Source organism: Psittacula echo, assembly GCF_963264785.1.
Source record: "Psittacula echo genome assembly, chromosome: 6".
Taxonomy (NCBI): Eukaryota; Metazoa; Chordata; class Aves; order Psittaciformes; family Psittacidae; genus Psittacula; species Psittacula echo.
Window position 1 is genome coordinate 8072100 of NC_137743.1, and position 18639 is coordinate 8090738.

Here is an 18639-nt window from a genome sequence, read left to right on the forward strand (position 1 = left end):
TTGGTACATTCAGATTTAAAATTGCCCAGTCTTTATATTAGTAAAAGAAGGTCACTACTTTCTAAATAACAGAGCAGTCAAGCATAAGGCAAAGAACTGAAAATACGGACTCAGCCAAAATACAGTCCTTTGGAAGAGAGATGTCAAATGGATGTGAACAGTATTTTTACACATATTTCACTATTTATAAACAGTGTCAAGCACTTCTTTTGCTATGAAATGTTATGCTGCCATTCTAAACAAACCAAATGCAGTTTCCTGTGGTGATAACATTATTTTTGTGCATGCACCCTGCCCATGAGACACATATTTTCTGCAGAACTGATTTTAAAGAAGCACCAACGCTTGCTTCCACTGCTTTATGTATCAAAACCAGGATACCTTGGCTGAACAAAGCTCACCTGGGGTGTGCAACCTCAATTGCATTTGCTCTGTTTGGGTTTCCAAACATCCTTGCTCAGATCTGCTGGTGTTGCAAGATCCTGAAAGCAATCTAGTTTCCTTTTCAGCATGTTCTGCGCTTTAAATAAATCCAAACTCTGACTGTATAACAGACTTCTTAAACTGTCGGAATCCACATTCTGTGCCAGTCATTGTGGTGATGTTAAAATCACGGTTTCTGTGTACCAGCACAGGTTAATGAAGTACTAGCTGAAGAATAGCTGTATTAGAAACATGGGCATACATTCCATCCTCTGTTATACTCTTCCCAGATACCAGGGCAGTTGTCACCCAACCTCTGTTTTGGCACCTTATTTAATGTTATTGAAAGCAATGGGACTTTGGATCCAGCTGAAAGAAGCTGCAACCAGAGTTTTCCATCATGTCTTCAGTACCAAAAGGCATGGAATATTGCTGTGGTCAGTGGATTTATAAGATATGCATGGACACACAGGATACTAAAATAATCAGCTGTATCTTTTTCTGAATGGCAATCTTCACCAAGAAATAAACCATACATTTTTTATTGCAACTAATGGGGTCAATGTTATGTGATTCTTCTTTTGTCAGTGAGAAAGCAAATTAATATGATTTCATTTATTTTTTCAAGGGCTTAAAGCATTATCTTTATGGTACTTAAGTTTAAGAAAGTGGCAACATTTAAAGGAGTATTAATTTTTCTCCAGAAGAAATGCTTGGTTTATTGAATGACCAGACTTGAGCAGTTCAGTAACAATGCAGGCTGAACACTTACCGGAATGTAAACAGGCTTTTCTGCTGGCAAAGATGACTAAAATAATAAATCATTATTGAAAATACCACAAGCAAATCCAACAGCTTTAATAAGAGGAAGAATGTTTCTTACGTTGTATGTGCCTGTTTAAAGATTTTGGTGTTGTTTGTTGTATTTCAATGAGAATGGAACAATAGCAGACTTCTGCAACTCACGGCGTTATGCTTTAAGCAAGATTTGAATCATAGTTTCTGATTTCAGTTCCTCTTTAAGACAGTGGAGCTCTGCCATATATTTTATTTTTCTTTTTCTACTATTGAATTCTGAAGTTAGGGGCAAACTGTTTTCATTTATATTTGTGTAAAGACAGGAAATAGTTAATTTTTGCTTCCATTTTCTATGTCGCTGCTGTAGTCAATTCGGTACTCATTTATAGAAGCTAAATATATTAACTGTTCCAGTGATGCTTGTATAAGATGAAGGACTTCTCTTATAAATAGTCATGTCTTTGTTAGATGATTGTTGGATTGTTTCTCATATAATTTGACTTTTTAATTACTTGTTATTGCTCATGGTAATTCCTCATCTTTGTAGGAATAATACGAGTTACTGATTTGTAGTCTTTACTTTAGCATACTAGACCCAATGTTTAGAAATCATCAAAAACTGGTATTGATGTCTGTCTGTCTTCAGAAGGATTTTACAGCGAGTGACTGAGTGGTGTGATCTTATGGAATTGGCATCCCTTTAGTGATTAGGGAGGAAAAAATGATCAGAGGTCTCATGTAACCTGTGGTGAGGTAAATTAGATATTGAGCTGAAAACCTCACTCTGTTCATTTGGGATATTATGTACTTTCATTTATATATGTGTGCCCTCATTAAAGAGTCCAAAAATAGAAATATGTGGTGGTTAACAAAGAACATAGAGAGGAGTGGCATATCAAGATTGTGAGAAAATATTGGTGACGCTCCAGCTACCATTAATTCCAGATATCTTAACCAAAGTAAATGACTCACAGTGGTGACTGAGTGATGATTTAGCCTTTGAATTGTTACAAATGTATTAGTTACCAGAATTTTCTTAAATGTTTAGTAAGAACAGTGGATTCATGCTAAAATATCTGCTTCTACTATGTCTAGGAGTATTTCTATTTTTATTTCATCGTTGTGATGTACTATGCTCTGTCTACCCATTAGGGAATAGATGGTGCCATTTGATGTTCTAAGTATAATTTGCTATCAAATATTCCTTTTTAAAAACAGTTATGCTCTGAAAAAAAGCCCATCATTTAATTTGGATTTAAATGGCTTTAAACTCACAGAGGGGAGATTTCAATTGGATATAAGGAAGTTCTTCCCTGTAAGGGTGTTGAGGCGTTGGCACAGGATGCCCAGAGAAGCTGTGGCTGCCCCATCCCTGGCAGTGTTCAAGGCCAGGCTGGATGGGGCTTGGAGCAACCTGCTCTAGTGGAAGGTGTCCCTGCCCATGGCAGGGGGTTGGAACTAGATGAACTTTAAGGTCCCTTCCAACCCAAACCATTCTGTGATTCTATGATTCTATATTTGCAGCTTTATGTTTCCTGAGCATTTCTAAGGCATACCTTGGTAAAACATCTTTTGAGACAGCTTAGCCTTTTCTTCTTGAATAATATTCTTAGGAGTAAAAATCAGATCATATCATATGCATATACATGAAATGTTAGATGTTGTAAAACCTGTCAAAATGTTTATAATGTTAAAAACATTTTCAGTACTCAGCAGGCGCTTCTTAAGAGTGTCAGTGGGCTTTTGGTTATTTTTCATTTCCCTTCCAAATCTAAAATGCCCTGGTCCTGCTGCATAGTTAAATGTCAGATGGAAGTTGGATGTTAGGGAATTTATTCATATTTACTGCATTAAGTAAGCAGTTTGTTCAGTCTTAGGTGATATATATATATATATATGTATAAATTCCTCTGCATACTGCGAGTGGTTTCGTTATTTCCCTTGCTTGCTCCATGACTGTGCTAGCCTGCATTTCTTCAGTTGGCCTTTAAACTTCATTTATTCCTCTGTACATGTGTATGTCTCAGTGTGACCGCTTCTACCTCCAAAATACAGGGTAAGAGGGATGAAATCTGATGTGCATTATAGTGCTCACTCTTCCAGTTCATTCCATGCTAATCTGGAGGATCTGGGTTGACATTTTTCTTTCATTTGTGTATTCTCCACATCGTTTCTCAAACATCTGAATAAAAAACAAAATATAAGCTGACATGTACCTAATGAAACCTAAATGTCTGTTTCCTATGAGTAATCCATCTGTGGAAACCGCACATCATCCTACTTTCATATTTCCCCCTTGGATGAAATTTGTTTTGAGTATTATGTCAATGATGTTTTGCCTATCTTTCAGCATGCTGCCTTTTCTTTCTAGTGTTTTCACTGGGTCACAGGAGGCTTTGGAAAGCAGTTAGGTGGGAGCCTGGTAACTGTCATATGTTCTATGTATTTCTGTATTGACCTTTTTATATATCACAGGTGCACAGCGAGGGAACATACTCCTCTCACGTGTTGGGTCTGATCATTTTCTGAGTCCTTGCCCTTTTACATTGTCAAATTCAGTATACTTAGCCTGGCACAGGATACTTTTAAGGGACAGAATTATTACTTGCACTGCACATTGCAGTTTTGGTACTGCTATTTGATTCAGTGAAGTGGTGTGCAAAGCCAGGGTATGAACTAAACATGCCACCTGGGACTGCAGTGTATTCACTGGAACAGAGGACATAAGAAATAAGGTAGGCAGAATTTTGTCCTACCTGCCTGTAGCTCCTTGTTTTTAGAGGTGGCTGAGCCATCTGCCACTATTAACTTCAGTGGGAGCCAACATGCTCATCATCACTTCCTTAAGCAGGAGCCATGGAACAAAACTAAATTTATTGTTTGATGCATAGGCAGCTTTGTTTCTTTTGAAGTGATAAGAAATGTGTGGTAAAACAAGCCACTGTGCTTGTTGTGTGCACAATCTGGTTGATGTTTTAAAAATGCCATGACAGGACGGCATTTTTTACAGTAGAAAGATGGGTGCATGTTTGGAGAGGAATACTCAAATGATTGATTGCTCACATTGAGTTATCTAATAAAACTGTTTAATCTAGAGGGTTTTGTTTGTTTGTTTAGGATTTGGTGTTTCTTTAGCATTTGGTTTTGGTTTTAGTACATCCAGCATAGAGGAAGTGCAATGGATTTAAGGAAAAAAAGAAGTTCAAGACACACAGTATGAGTGAAAACTTTTGGGGACCGAGTCCACCTTTTAGTTCTGTGCGCACAGCAGCTAGCACAGTCCATTGGGATCCACAGGAAGGCTGCTGAATGTTACTATGGTAGGACACACTGTTTAGCGTTCAGCATACCTACATAGTATAGTTTATAAAAGAAGTGAAAATACCCAAACAGTGTAAGTAGTGGTTAGTGCTGCCATCTCTGCATTTGAAAGTACCCTCTAAAGGAGTGTGTCACCAGAGACTTGTGAGCACCAGAATTCTGTGCAGGCTCTATTGTCAGAATAATGGACTTCCAATACATGCCAGGATACTAGGAGTGAGAAATATATAAAAGACAGGTGAATCTGTTCCTTCTGGAGAAGCCCTTCACATTCTTATGTGCTCAATAAGCTTCTTTTGAAGGACTGTGACACTGGTGAATAGTTTTTCATTCTTGTTGTCTTTCTTGAGTGTTCCTATAAAAGGCTTTTCTTTTAGGAAAGGGGAAGATACAAACTGCATCAAGGGAAAGAGATTGATAGTTGACTGTAATAAAAATGATCTCTAAGTTTCTAGCCCATAAGCCAACAAGCCAAACTGTAGAGGTTAAAGTGCTGTAAGATGAAAAAGTACACAGCCAGAATGGAGGAGGAGACAGCAATAGCAGTTATGCAGGTGACAAACAAAACTCAGGTATTGTAAGTTTAATGATGCTCCAGGAAGTATGTAAGAAAAAGCTTTGAGGTATGAAACGATTACATTAGGAATTTTAATAGACGAGATGGACCTAGTGCTTGATGAGGGATTCCTGTGCTGCCAGGATACAAGGCACATTTACCTGCTTTCTATTCTTTTGTTTTAAATGTGGTGGGGTTTTTAAAGATACAGCTCTCTCTGATACCACTGTTAGGTTGGGTGTTTGGCTTCAGTTGGATGCTGCTCTCAGTGTCTGAAATAACATCTGTTCATCTTGCTACCAGGTGCATGGAAAGCGATATTCAAATGCCTATATTCCTTCCAGACCCCTGTGCCTAGTGTTTGCAGCTCCCCAGTTCTCAGTGCTATCCCATCAGTGCTTCCCCTAGACCCTCACAGTCATGTGTGAGAAGCATGTAGCTCTTTTCACTGGCTAGCTGCAGCTTTGTGTAGCTCTCAAAACACGTGAATGTGGCCCTGGGAGGGCATTGTGGTGATCTTCAGTTTTCCCATGAAATTGTGATTGATGCTAATGGATAACATGGATGTGGGAGCTCTGCTACAGTCACAGCTATTATTCTCCTACTGTCAGTTTATTCAGTGTATCTGAACTCTGTGTGTGATGAATTGAAAGCTTCAGCTTTCTGGGGATCATCTAGGATAAGAAGTGCTCTGTAGATGCAAAATACAGTATATTAAATCCCTGTACTTGTTTGTGCTTGAGAGGCGTTCGCTCCCAAGTAGATGCTTGAGAGAGAACTTAAAGCAGATGCCTGTCCCAAGCCACTGCAGAAATCATGCTTCTGCTCACAGTCAAGAGTAATTCCATAATGACTGCTGGTGCTGGGGCTTGAATTTCACGCTGGTGAGGGCCTTGGTTGTCTGACAGATCAACCCTTTAATGTATCAGTGTCCAAAACAAGTTCTTCCTTTCTGCTACTACTCTCCTGCAAAGTACTAATGCAGCTGACGTCAGGTCACTGAGAAGGAAAAGAATTCTTTTCAGACTTACACTAAAATTGAACCTTGTATAAGGGACAAGTTGATGAACTCACCCAGGTGTTCACCAAGACCGCGTTCAGAGGATGTAAATAACTTTACCTGTGCCATCCTTCCCCAAATCTACCCATTCATGGTATTTTTACATTATAATCATTATATATAGATTCAGTTCCTGTTATGCTTATAAAATAATAAACCATTAAAGCCACAGATTTCAAACAGCCTGTCAAAATGACCATGAAAATGACAAACTTCCCATGGAATAAGTAACAAAAAGAAGTCTCTTCAGCCCCAGAGCAGCCTCATTGGCAATGGTGACCTTTTCAGAAAGGCTCTTTCTTTCATATAAAATGTACTTTTTATTTGTTCCAAGGAAAAGAGATGAAAAGGCAAAAATAATGCATGGAATGGTTTGGGTTGGAAGGGACCTTAAAGCTCATCCAGCTCCAGCCTCCTGCCACAGGCAGGGATACCTTTCACTAGACCAGGTTGCTTCAAGCCCCGTCCAACCTGGCCTTGTATTTCTTTAATTAAAGAAAAAATAAAGCAATTTTTTATGGATTCCTCACAGCTCTCCCAAGGAGATACCAAGCTCTCTGGGAAGGGATCTTGCTTCTGAAACCAGCAGTCACACACCTTCAAATATTCTTCAAATATTGTTGGAACAAGTCCAGAGGAGGCCACGAGGATGATCAGGGGACTGGAGCACCTCCAGTATGGAGAGAGGCTGAGAAAGTTGGGGCTGTTCAGCCTGGAGAAGAGAAGGCTGCGTGGAGACCTCAGAGCAGCCTTCCAGTATCTGAAGGGGGCCTACAAGGATGCTGGGGAGGGACTACTCATCAGGGACTGCAGTGACAGGACAAGGGGTAACGGGTTCAAACTTAAACAGTTGAAGTTTAGATTGGATCTAAGGAAGAAATTCTTTACTGTGAGGGTGGTGAGGCACTGGAATGGGTTGCCCAGGGAGGTTGTGAATGCTCCATCCTTGGCGGTGTTCAAGGCCAGGTTGGATGAGGCCTTGGGTGGCATGGTTTAGTGTGAGTTGTCCCTGCCCATGGCAGGGGGGTTGGAACTAGATGATCTTAAGGTCCTTTCCAACCCTAACTATTCTATGATTCTATGATTCTCCTTCTGCATTATTCAAAACATCTACAGCCAAGTGTGTAACTCAGGCAACCTGGCTTAATATTGAATAATGCAGTCACTGCCTTGACATCCAGAGAGATGTCTGTACCCAGCAAGAGCTATTTTTATGTGTGTTGTCTTGTTGCTTGAGGGATGATGGAAAATTAGCCTGCATGCAGCATTCTTTTTCCTGAAAGGATACGATTTGCACGTGTTTCTGTGTTCCTTGACTGTTTCTTTTCTTTACCCTCTGTCTTTGTTAATTATGTCACTACGTTTTTAAAGCTTACGATTAATCACTGTTGAAGTGCATTGAATTTGAAGCCAAAGTTTCTGCTATTCAAGTTTCTTATCAGGAAACCAAGTATTAGAGTTGTTTGGTTTCTTATTTCCAAGGCTGTTTAATGACAGTAGAAATACTCAGCCTGGCTCTAAACAGGTGATTAAAGCCGACTATTGGCCAGATGTTCCCCTTTGTTGCCTGGCATGGAGCAGAAGGAAGAACAGGAAGCCACAATCCCAATGCACACTCTCCTTGTGTTTTGGCAAGTAATCCCTGTGTTACTGAGTGTCTGCAAGGATATAATCTTACAGCCAATGTGAATGGCGGTGTGAGCTGCTGTTCCAACCATCCCTGCATGCTCCTTCTCTCTCAAGAGTTCAGAACATCCCTTTGTGCAGCTGGACTGGGGAGATGGAGAACTGAGTTCAGCTTTTCCCAGTGACCAGATAGTGGATTTCAGGAAGAGGTTGTCTTTGGAGTGTATGAAGGATTGGTGAAGGCCTTTGAGATGAGTTGGGTGTGTAGCTGTGAAGCTGCTTACTGCTTTAAATTTTGTGCAACACCTTCTGTCCTCAGAGGCAATAAATCATAGAATCCCAGACTGGTTTGTGTTGGAAGGGACCTTAAAGCTCATCCAGTTCCAACCCCTGCCACAGGCAGGGACACTTTCCACTAGAGCAGCTTGCTCCAAGCCCCTGTGTCCAACATGGCCTTGAACACTGCCAGGGATGGGGCAGCCACAGCTTCTCTGGGCACCCTGTGCCAGCGCCTCAGCACCCTCACAGGGAAGAGCTTCTGCCCAAGAGCTCATCTCAGTCTCCCCTCTGGCAGGTTAAAGCCATTCCCCTTGGCCTGTCCCTACAGGCCCTTGTCCCAAGCCCCTCTCCAGGTTTCCTGCAGCCCCTTTAGGCACTGGAGCTGCTCTCAGGTCTCCCCTTCAGGAGCCTTCTCTTCTCCAGGCTGACCCAGGCCAGCTCTCTCAGCCTGGCTCCAGAGCAGAGCTGCTCCATTCCTTTGATCATTTTTGTGGCCTCTGGACTCGCTCAAGCAGATCCATGTCCCTCTTGTATTGTGGCCCCCAGAGCTGAACTCACACAGAACAGAGCTAATGCCAGCAGAGGAGGAAATCAAGGAGCAGCTAGATGCAGATGCTGAGTAAGCACCTGCAGTGTCCAGGCTTTTGCTTCAAAATTCCCTCATCCTCAGAGATTTTACTGGGATCCTGCCTTGTGTGAGCCTCTGAGAGGATGCAGGTGAAACTCGGGATGGATTTTACAGTGTGGAGAATGTCAGTGGCCTCCTGAGCCTTGGAGTTAGGAAGGACCCGAGACTGTGCCTGCAGTTAGTGCCCTCATTCATTCCACCTGAACTGCTGGCAGTGCTTTCAAGCTGGGGGTGGCTGCTGAGCCTGGAAAATAAAGGAGAATTAGACCATGAAGCATGGGAGGAAACCAGGAGAATGTTTTCCCTGGCTCTATGCTCATGGGAGTATACCAGCCTTATTTTTAGGCTCGGGTTTGTAATGTCTTCTTGCTTAGTTTGGAAAACTCTTAATCATGGATCAAGTGGCAACAGGGGCATCCCTCTCCCAGGTCCTGGAGGCAAGTTAATCATCTAAAAATCATTGGAAGCGAGAGGTTCTGGCCCTGATGGCACTGCAGAACCACACAGGAGAGTTAACTCCAAAAGCTGTGAAAGTCACCCAGGAATTCTTGATTTCGGTGGACCTGTTAATGATTTCTGACTGCTCAGGTTAGCTGGACCTGCACACCCGTGACAGCAAACAGCCACCATAACCTTTGCAAACAGCATCCTTGCTCTGTCTCCAGCAGAAGACCCTCTGCCCAGGGTATCACCCGGTCGCGGAAGGGGTGCTCCTTCACAGCTGTCACCGTGAGGGCTTTTCCGCTTCAACAGCCGTGAAACCCGCATCTGGGGCTGGGCAGGGCTGCGCCGTCCCCCGGAGCTCTCTCTCCTCCCCCCCCCCCCCCCCCCAGCAGTAGCCGCAGCCCCGGGTCCCTTGTGCGGCTGCGGGGAGGGGCCGCGGCGGCTTCCCCTTGGCTCTCAGCACCGACCGCAGGAAGGCGCGGCTGGGGCGGGGAGGGGACGGAACGGGAGGAAGGAGCGGAGCCTCCCCCTGGGGTGGGCAGCGTAACGCAGCTCCGCTCGGCTGCCGGCCCATGCCTCGGCGAGTGCAGTGAGCGCGGAGGGAGGGAGGGAGCCGCGGTGCGGCGGCGGGCGGACGGGCCATGTCGGAAGCAGAGAGCGGGGCTGCAGGTAAGGGGGAGCGGGGCCGGGTCCCCGCCGCAATGCGGGAGCGCTGCCGCCGGCGGGCGCGGCGCGGCACAGCCCGGCCCCGGCTTATCGGGGGAAATGATCTGGAGCCGGAGCCCCGTCCGGAGGAGGAGAAGGAGGGGAGGCGGCAGACAATGTCCCGGCGGCTGTGGCCGTACCAGCGGCAGGCAGCGCTCCAGTCCCGGGGAGGGGTTTCCATGCGGAGCTGCCGTGGTCCCTGGGGAGCCGGTGCAGCACAGCGGGGGGGACATAGGTGCAAAACAATGCGGCAACATCGCTGGGCCGGGTGCCGGTGGGCGCAGCATCCTTCCCGGCCCCCTCCTCCCCGCCGGTCCGGGTGTTCCTTTCCCAGCAGCGGCCCGGGAGAGAAGGGGGAGGGCTGGAAATAAAGGCAGGCGCCCTTTCCAGCGAGTAGCCTGATTGATGCACTGAGAAAGAAAGAGCTGGCAGCTGGGTGGGAGAGGCAGCGGTGTCTGCGATGACAGTCTTACCATCCTGGCGCGGCCCCGCGGACCGGAATGCTCCCAAGGAGGTGTAGGGATGGGATAAACCCCAGGGGTTCCGTTTTACCACGTTGGCGGGGCTGCGGGTCCCTGACTTTGCAAACTTGCTCTACGGGCTGAGACGCGCTGAATCTTCGTGTGCCTGGAGCAAGGGTTGTGTGGTTTTGATCCGTTTGTGATTACACTGCGTCTGATAAAAATAACACAGCCTTTGCAGGACAGGGGTGGTCTCTCCTTGTGTGGGAAGGGAGCTGGGGGAGGGAAGAGGGTTCCTAGGATACAAATGATACGGGTGAATAACCCTAAGGGAAATGCAGGCTCGGCCTGATTTCATTCTATCTCTGCATCCTTTTCTAACTCACTGTATGCTGCAAAGATTTAAGGAAACCTTAATACTGAGCCTGAGGTACTGACAGTAATGTATGGAGAAACTTGAAAGGTTGACTTTATACAGATCATAGTGGGAATTGGGAACATTTTGAACAAGATGGCTTAATTGCAGTGCAAGTGGAATAAAAGTAGCTATTTTAAAACCCCCAGAAAATGATACTTAGAAACTAACTGAATCTCCAAGATGACTGAATTCCCCCCCTGCCCGTCCTAATCTAAATACCCTCTCAGTGTTTCTTAAATAGAGTCTCTAATGTCTGTTTGGTTTGAAGGAACCTGTAACAACTTACGAGCATGCAGCTGACAAAGGGAAGAGCAGACTGACAGATCCATTTGTCTTTTAGATGACAGGGTATCATGTGTTTTGTTTTCTGCAAAGTGGCAAGGATGCAATAATGAAATGGAGTGACTTGTGACATAGGGAGATCTATGCAGGAAGGGGTTTATTAGAAGATAGAAGACTGTGTACTAAAGCAGTGGTTTGTTATGCCAGAAATCTTTATGTTCTTTCCACACTCTGGAATGCTGAAACTGTCAGAGGGGAAAAAAAAAAGCCTTGGGGGATAAACTGTGATTTAGTGAGTGTTGCTGTATTGACAGTATTGAAGCTGCAGTCAGTTATTGCTGCATAGTACAATGTGCTGAGGAAATGTCTATATGTAAAATAGCCAAGTGTTGTATGCAGTGCCTGCCAATCACTTTTATAGCTGTGGTTAGCACAGCAATGCGGTATCTGCAGCTTGGGTAGTATGAGCCGTGATGAAACTGTTCGGACTCAGGAGCTGTAGCATGTAAAGCTTCTAATTATACTGACTGTTGGCATTTTTAAAGCCATCGGCTCATAATTAGGTGATGCTGATTCAGCTGACAAGTTTTGCTCTATGGTTCTGTCACCCTGTAAGCTTGCAGTGTGAATATTTAGTTCGGTCCCACTGGGACAACAGTTGGTGTTCAACAGAGCTGCCCTGCTCTGTACCTGCAAGGTTTCCCTATTGCTGCAGTGAGGTCTCCAGAGATCTGTTCTGTTCAGAGGCTGATTAAGCTCATGCATATATGGTGCAAGGGAGCTTTATCCTAGTCTAGAGGGAATGACCAGGGCATAGCTAAGACACAACTCCCACGGGGGACTGGAAGAGGCTGCTGCAGCCTCAGATGTCAGCTTAAGTTAGAGCAGCCTTTGGAGGCCAGGTCATTGCAGGGAGACCAGAATGCTGCCTCAGCTACAAAAAAACCTTTTCCCTGCGTGGAAATGTCAAGACTTAGGACAAGATTTGCTTTCTGACTGTGTCACTGGTGCTATGTGAGTTGACTGGTGTCTCATCTTGTGCTCTTCTCTGCTTTTTTCTTTGTTGTTGAGCTGACATGACCTGCTATGGCCACCTTTGCCCACTTTCATGGGAATACTGGAATTTTTGAGGCCCTATCTGGACATCATACCTGCTGCTATTAAGTCTGGATTTATTTTTTTTTTTTCTTTTAAAGCTGCAGTTTTGATCAAATACTTTAAAATTTCCAAGTCCTTATTCTTCTGTTGTGGATGATTAGTTCCCTTTTTGCTGCTCTCTACTATGATTTCACCTATTGTATCTATCATAGAATCATAGAATGGTTTGGGTTGGAAAGGACCTTGAGATCATCCAGTTCCAACCCCCTGCCATGGGCAGGGACACCTCACACTAAACCATGCCACCGAAGGCTCTGTGCAACCTGGCCTTGAACACTGCCAGGGATGGAGCATTCACAACCTCCCTGGGCAACCCATTCCAGTGCCTCACCACCCTCTCAGTAAAGAATTTCTTCCTTAGATCCAATCTAAACTTCCCCTGTTTAAGTTTGAGACCATCACCCCTTGTCCTATGGCTACAGTCCCTGATGAAGAATCCTTCTCTGGCATCCTTGTAGGCCCCCTTCATGGCACCCAATAACCATCCCTTTCTAAAACACAAATAAGTCTTGAAAATACACTTTTTAGTTCTAAGCAATAGCATCCAAAGGATCCCATCACCTCTGTTTTCTGTACCTGAATTGGTTCTGCCTTTTGATGGTGTGTCAGATGGGATTTCACAAGTATTACACTTCAAAGAGCACATCATTTACGGTTTTAGAAACTTCTCTCGGTGGCTGTTTTAGTCTGTAGGGATTGTGAAGGAGCAGATTGGCTTTTTTGAGGTATTTAACAAAGCTGCACTAGTAAAACATAAGGGAAAATGTGAAAGGACTGAAAACCGGTGCATTCAAATGATGGTACTTCTGAGTCATGACCTTGATTAAGTATGACACAACACGACCTTTTGGGGGGGTTTGGATCTACTCCTTTTCTATTTTTTAAGTGAAGTAAACGTTGATGTTTTCCATATGCAGCTTAGTGAAATGTGTCTATCCATAAATGACTTCAGTTGCTTACTTGTTCAGCTTCTGTACAGCGCTTGTCACTAAACAGCCTTGCTAGTTGAAAACAGAAAGGGAGGAAGCTCCAGGCTGCATCATTGTTGCACAGGCTTGTTCAGCTCTATTTGTGCAGTGGTGAAAGAGAGAGGTACCAGGAGGACTTGGAATCTGTTTCAGGAGCAAGCTCTGACCTCCACTGGTCATGATTGCAAATGCTACACTCGCTTCACAGATGTTTTACTGGAGAGTGTGCAGCTGCTTGGTGATGTAAGGTCACAGATGTTGGGGTTGTACTGGGAGAATGCTGCTGCCAAGTGTGAGCTTCAGCGATCTGAGATGCCTGTGACATACCTGCGGACTTCATCTTCACTGTGACAAGTGACCCCATGGCTCCTAGGTCATTGAATTGAAACTGCCTCTTTCTTCTCAGTGACTAGGCACATTTTTGACCTTATAAAAGGACATTGCATAGCTCTCATTGCTCAAAATATGTCAACTATGGCCCATGTGTTTTGCCATTAAGAAACATAAACAAATGCAAGTTTTACATTTTGCTGTAACTCCTAATAAAGCAGTGACTTTGCAGTGTTTGAAAATTAGGATGGTGAGCTGTGTATGTCATCAGTATTAACACAGGAAATTCCTTCAAAGTCTGTCTCAGAGGGATTTGAGAAAGGTTTTCATATAAATGAAAAGGAAGATGCAGTCAGTTCTAATAAAGTAAGCAAATAAATGAACTCCAATATTCAGAATGTGGAGGCCAGCATTCAGGAGAGGAAGCCTTTGTTCTTTCTGAAGGCCTTGGCTGAATGTCCTTACTCAGGACTGCATCAGGGTGTGTCAAGGACATCAGAGGGCAGCTTCATGGTGCTCCATCCTCAGCACGCTGCTGTGCTGTGGTTGTGTGTGAGAGTCAATTGGTGCTCACTGGCCCAGATCAGTAGCTCTGTTGTGATTGATTTGCAGGGCTATGGGCTCACGGGTCAGTTCTAAAGGCATCTTCATTTACTAGAACAGGAGACCTGGAGAGGGTTTTTCTTTGAGCTGTTTCTTCTGTCAGTAGTTCTCAGTGCCTGAGTCCACACTCTCACTGTGCTCTGCAGATCCAGTTTCTGAGGTATATATTGAGGGAGATTTCTAGTAATTGTTACCAGTTGGAGTCAAAAGAAGCATGTATGTGAATGGAGTTTTGTAACAGCAATTTCTTGTCATTTGAAGGACTTCATTTACTTATTCCCTGAAGAAAAACTGCCTCTATTGGAGGAACCTATCCAACCTGCACTTAGTTTCCATGGGGAAAGAGGCAGAAAGAAAATATTCTCCTTAGGCTACTTCCTTCTCAAACAGGGAATAATCTGGGAACACTGCTTTGATTTGTCCATTTCTGAATACATCTTTCGTTTTAGTGCTGCTCAGGTCCTTTCTAGGGTTGAAGCAGTTTCTCTGAAAGGGTTTTACAGTCCTGATCACTCTGTGTCCACCCATCCCACACAGCCTTTCCTTGCGAGGCTCTGTGTTTGTAGTCACTCTTTCTTTTTGAGGTCTGAAGAGTGAGTATTTGTGTGTATTTTTGCTTGTTACACCAATTGGGCTATTTTTTCTATGTTAGCAGATAATAACAGCATTAAAATCGCTGTTTCCTTAGTACATCATTGTTTGGGAAATGCATTACAGTGGCAATTTGGCCTTGGGGATTTCATCATTGCTTGAGGACTCTTCATGTTTTCTCCACGCTTAAAGATCAAAATACCTGTGGTTATAGTAGGCTGACTGGCAACTAGCCCCATTCCTTGGTGCCAAACAGATCCAGCAAATTTAACATCTCTTTCTCAAGTTTCCATGGATACCTTAGTAGAGCACATGCTGCAATCCAAGCGGCAGGGTGTGTGGTTTACAAAAGCTTTCAGTATTGTCATTATGGAAATGCTGCTTTCAAATATCAACCTTTTGCAGTAGCCCTCTTGCTTACTCAGCTATGGTCCTATTATGGTTTTAGCCATAGAAACTCCTTTGCAGGCTGTGCCGTTGCTTCTCACTGTGACAGTGAACCGTTCCAGTTAGTTTTCTGGCTGGTCAGTGTTGGTCTCTGAGTGATGTCTATGCACAGTCGTGGCACTTGAACGTAAGCCTGATGGGTGCTAGTGTAAAAACCTCTGGAAATGGATTTGGGTCAATGACTGCATGATTCTGTCATCTGCTCTACAAATCCTAAACACGTACTTCCATCCATGGCTTCTTTCCTCATGAGGTCTGTGATTTGCTCTACAAATCCTAAACATGCACTTCTGTCCATGGCTTCTCTCCTCATAAGGTATTTTCCTCTAAGCCTGATAGCTGATCTGTTTTTAAGACTGTAAAATAAAAAGAATAAAGACATGCAAACTTACTTTTGATTTGCCTATAAAGTGTCCCTCAGAAGCTCAATCAAGAGCCATAGGCTATGGATTCACAGATGACTTTGCTAATGAATTACCAAATGTACCAGTGTTTACAGTTTTGCAACAACTATTATCCTCTGTATTTCCCATCTTTGAACAAAATCCGGTTACACTGCCTTGAAGAATATCAGGGGATTTATATATAGTATCGCTTTTTCTGACTACTGTGAGCAGTAATGGTTCTTCTAGTTTGGCTATTCTATTTACCCTGTCTTCCTCTTTCTTTGTTGGTTTTTTCTACGGGGGGAAGTGAGGTTTGTTTTCTCTTATCAAGACTACAAATGTGTGAATCATGTTTAGCACTCCTGAAGATTGCCAAAATGGAGAAGACAAACATTTTGGAGTATTTCTTCCAATTCAAGCTTTAAGAAAAAAGAGTCACTGCTTGGTTCTTAAATAGCTTGATGCATTGGGAGATACTTCATGAATCTGGGAATGCTTGATAACTAAATAACTTTTATGCCGTCTAAGTTAACAAATACCCCCAAAGTGTTCTTATTCCTGTGTGTTGGACACACAGTCTGGAAAAGCTGAACAATAACTCTTGATCAGTCTTTGAGTAATATTCCTTTGCATGTCTTGATCTAGAAGGGTAAATCTAGGATTGCATGCAATTTACATCTAGGATACAATTGCATCTTGAGATGGTTCTTAAAAAGAAATCAGGGCTTTTATAACTGTCATATTTTGATCTTGCTTTTTAAGAAGAAAAATCTCAACCTCCCAGCCCCCCCTTAGCTGGTAAATGGTGTTCTTTCTCCAAAGAAAATGATTAGCATCACAAATGTTTTATGAGTGTGGTCCTGCGAATTGGAGCATAATCTTATTAGTGCCCTTCCTGACAACCTTGCAGAGAGCCAAGTCGATGATGACTGACATGATGGAGAAACAGCAGGAAACCTTTTCTAGGAAGGTATCTTTTCACAGAACCTAGGTTCTGTACGTCTGGGTTTTGTTTTCTGTTCCTTACGTCTTTCTGTTTGGAAGGAAGGAGGGGGGAGATGAGGCATATAGGAAAATAGTGCTTGCACAGAGGCAAATAGCGCAAGGAAGCCTGAAGGAAGCAAGTTCATACAAGAGCTTGTTGAAGGAAGAGAAGGTTAGTTGATACGTATGAATGGTGTCTGTTACAGAACTATATCTGTGGAATATTTAGAAAGATCCTGGAGAGCTGTCTCCTACCACTGTGAACTTAAAAATCTGTTGTTAGCCCACCTTTATCACAATATGCAGCCTGGCTCTCCCACGTGTAAACCACGATCAGCTTTGTCTCTGCTGGCAGTAGTACATGGGTGTGGGTGGAAGAGCTGGAATCTAGGGAGAGAGAGGTCCCAAGCGCTGCTGTTGAGTTCCCCAAACTCAGGCTCTGAAGTGTGAGCAGGTTCTGAGCAAGTTGGAACCATGTCAGGACTTGAGGGGAAGAGAGAGCTGACTGATCTCAAAAGCTGGAAAGCTCTTGGGTCATTCAAGGTGGAGCTGCTTAAAGGTCTTAAAGACCTTACGGTGTGGGTGATGAATGGGCTTGGGTTTAAGGCAGCTTTAGGGTCAGATTGGTAGGGACCTGGCTGTGGCTTTACAGATCCAGTGTGCATGGAAGTGTGATAGTCCTGTTCCAGTCCAGCTTACCAAGTGTTAGTGAGGCCAGACCAGATGTAGGTAAAATAGTTTAGCCAATGTCCTGTCAAACAGAAAAGTGAACATAACCCATGTGGCATTTCATTATTGCGAGTTCTTGTGTGTTTCTTTCATCTTAAGTTCACAGAAAATAGGTAGTGTCTTTTGGTTTCCTTTTACTGGTGAAGTGCAGGAAGATATTATCCACAAAGTGAGTGATGGGATGAACCTGTGGTGGTTTTTTGATGCTCTTAACAATGATGTTAAAAACTTACATTATCTTAGAAAGCTTGATAGCATGGTGGAAAAGTAATTCCTCCAGTCAAACTGTAATCATGATGGGAGGCAATATAAAAGCTGTAATGAAAAAGGTCAAAGCTGTAATGAGAAGCATGTCTTATTTTTAGAGTTTTATCCAAAGAACTGGGAGGCTTTTTTCTACTTAGGAAATCACTGGGCTTTAATTGGTACCAGTGCAATGAATACCAGCTCTTTGGGTGACCAATTTTTAAGGAAGGGTATCAGGAAACTTGGATTTGTATCAGAGATGAGCTGTGGCTGTATTAATAGAAGGGAAGTGCACTGCAGTCCTCAGCAACGCAGCTGAGTGCCTACTGGCATTTTAAAACAAAGAACTCTGATTCCATTGATGGGAATAACAGTGGTGTCATTGGTTTCAGTAGAAACAGAAGGTTCTTACTTCTGATATGAAATACGGGATCTTTTTATTAAACATAAGATATTTTGTTTCTTGTATTTGCTTCTCTTCTTTTTTGTTGTTCTATAATTGTTTTCAAAGGCCATCTTTGTCTTTACAGTAAAACGCTCGGGGTTGTCATCTTGCATTTGGAAGCTGTGACATTTTGTGCTTAATGCAAAGCAAAATCTCAGCAATAGGAAAAGTTGAATAAGGTTTTCTTCCTCAACACAGCAGTTGCCAGCTAATAGCAATATGGTAAACCCTTCTTTTCCTGTTGTGCAAACATCATTAGCAGGCTTTGCTTGAGGTAAAACATAATTATTGATGCTCAAAATGATAGGCAGTGTTTTGAATGAAAAATGATGGTTTTGATTTTATTCTTTTATTACCTGGTGGCCACCCTTTACCCATATTTGACTTAATAGATCTTTTTAATTTTTAAATCCAGAGATATTACCTGAGAGGAAAATGAAGAATTTGGCTAAGATTTTGGTATGACGAACAAAAACCTGACTGAGATCGTGGCTACATGGAACAGTCACTCTTGCCAGCTGCCGGATGGCTGGGAATTCCAGAAGAATAGCCATCAGATATGTGCAAGCGTTTGATATCTGAAAATGATCCGCATGTACACAGTACATTAAGTTTCCTTGGATTTATTGGAGCCATAAGAATCATCTGCAATAGTGGCATTTTTAGTAGATCTGATGCATCCTGGCTTACCCTGTGCATCTGGTTCATCAACCAACATACAACTGAGAGGCTGAGCAGACTTGGCATATGG

At 43.4% G+C, this 18639-nt stretch overlaps 1 protein-coding gene across 1 annotated transcript in view; it reads left to right on the forward strand.

Moving 5' to 3' along the window:
- Nucleotides 1-9776: 9776 nt before the first annotated feature.
- HSPA12A (heat shock protein family A (Hsp70) member 12A) overlaps nucleotides 9777-18639 on the forward strand; it is a gene marked incomplete at both ends in the record, with an annotated part of 58067 nt that continues 49204 nt past the window's right edge. The window contains one exon of the mRNA XM_080621126.1: nucleotides 9777-10050. Coding sequence (XP_080477252.1) covers nucleotides 9777-10050 — 274 coding nt within the window. The remainder of the gene's footprint in view (nucleotides 10051-18639) is intronic.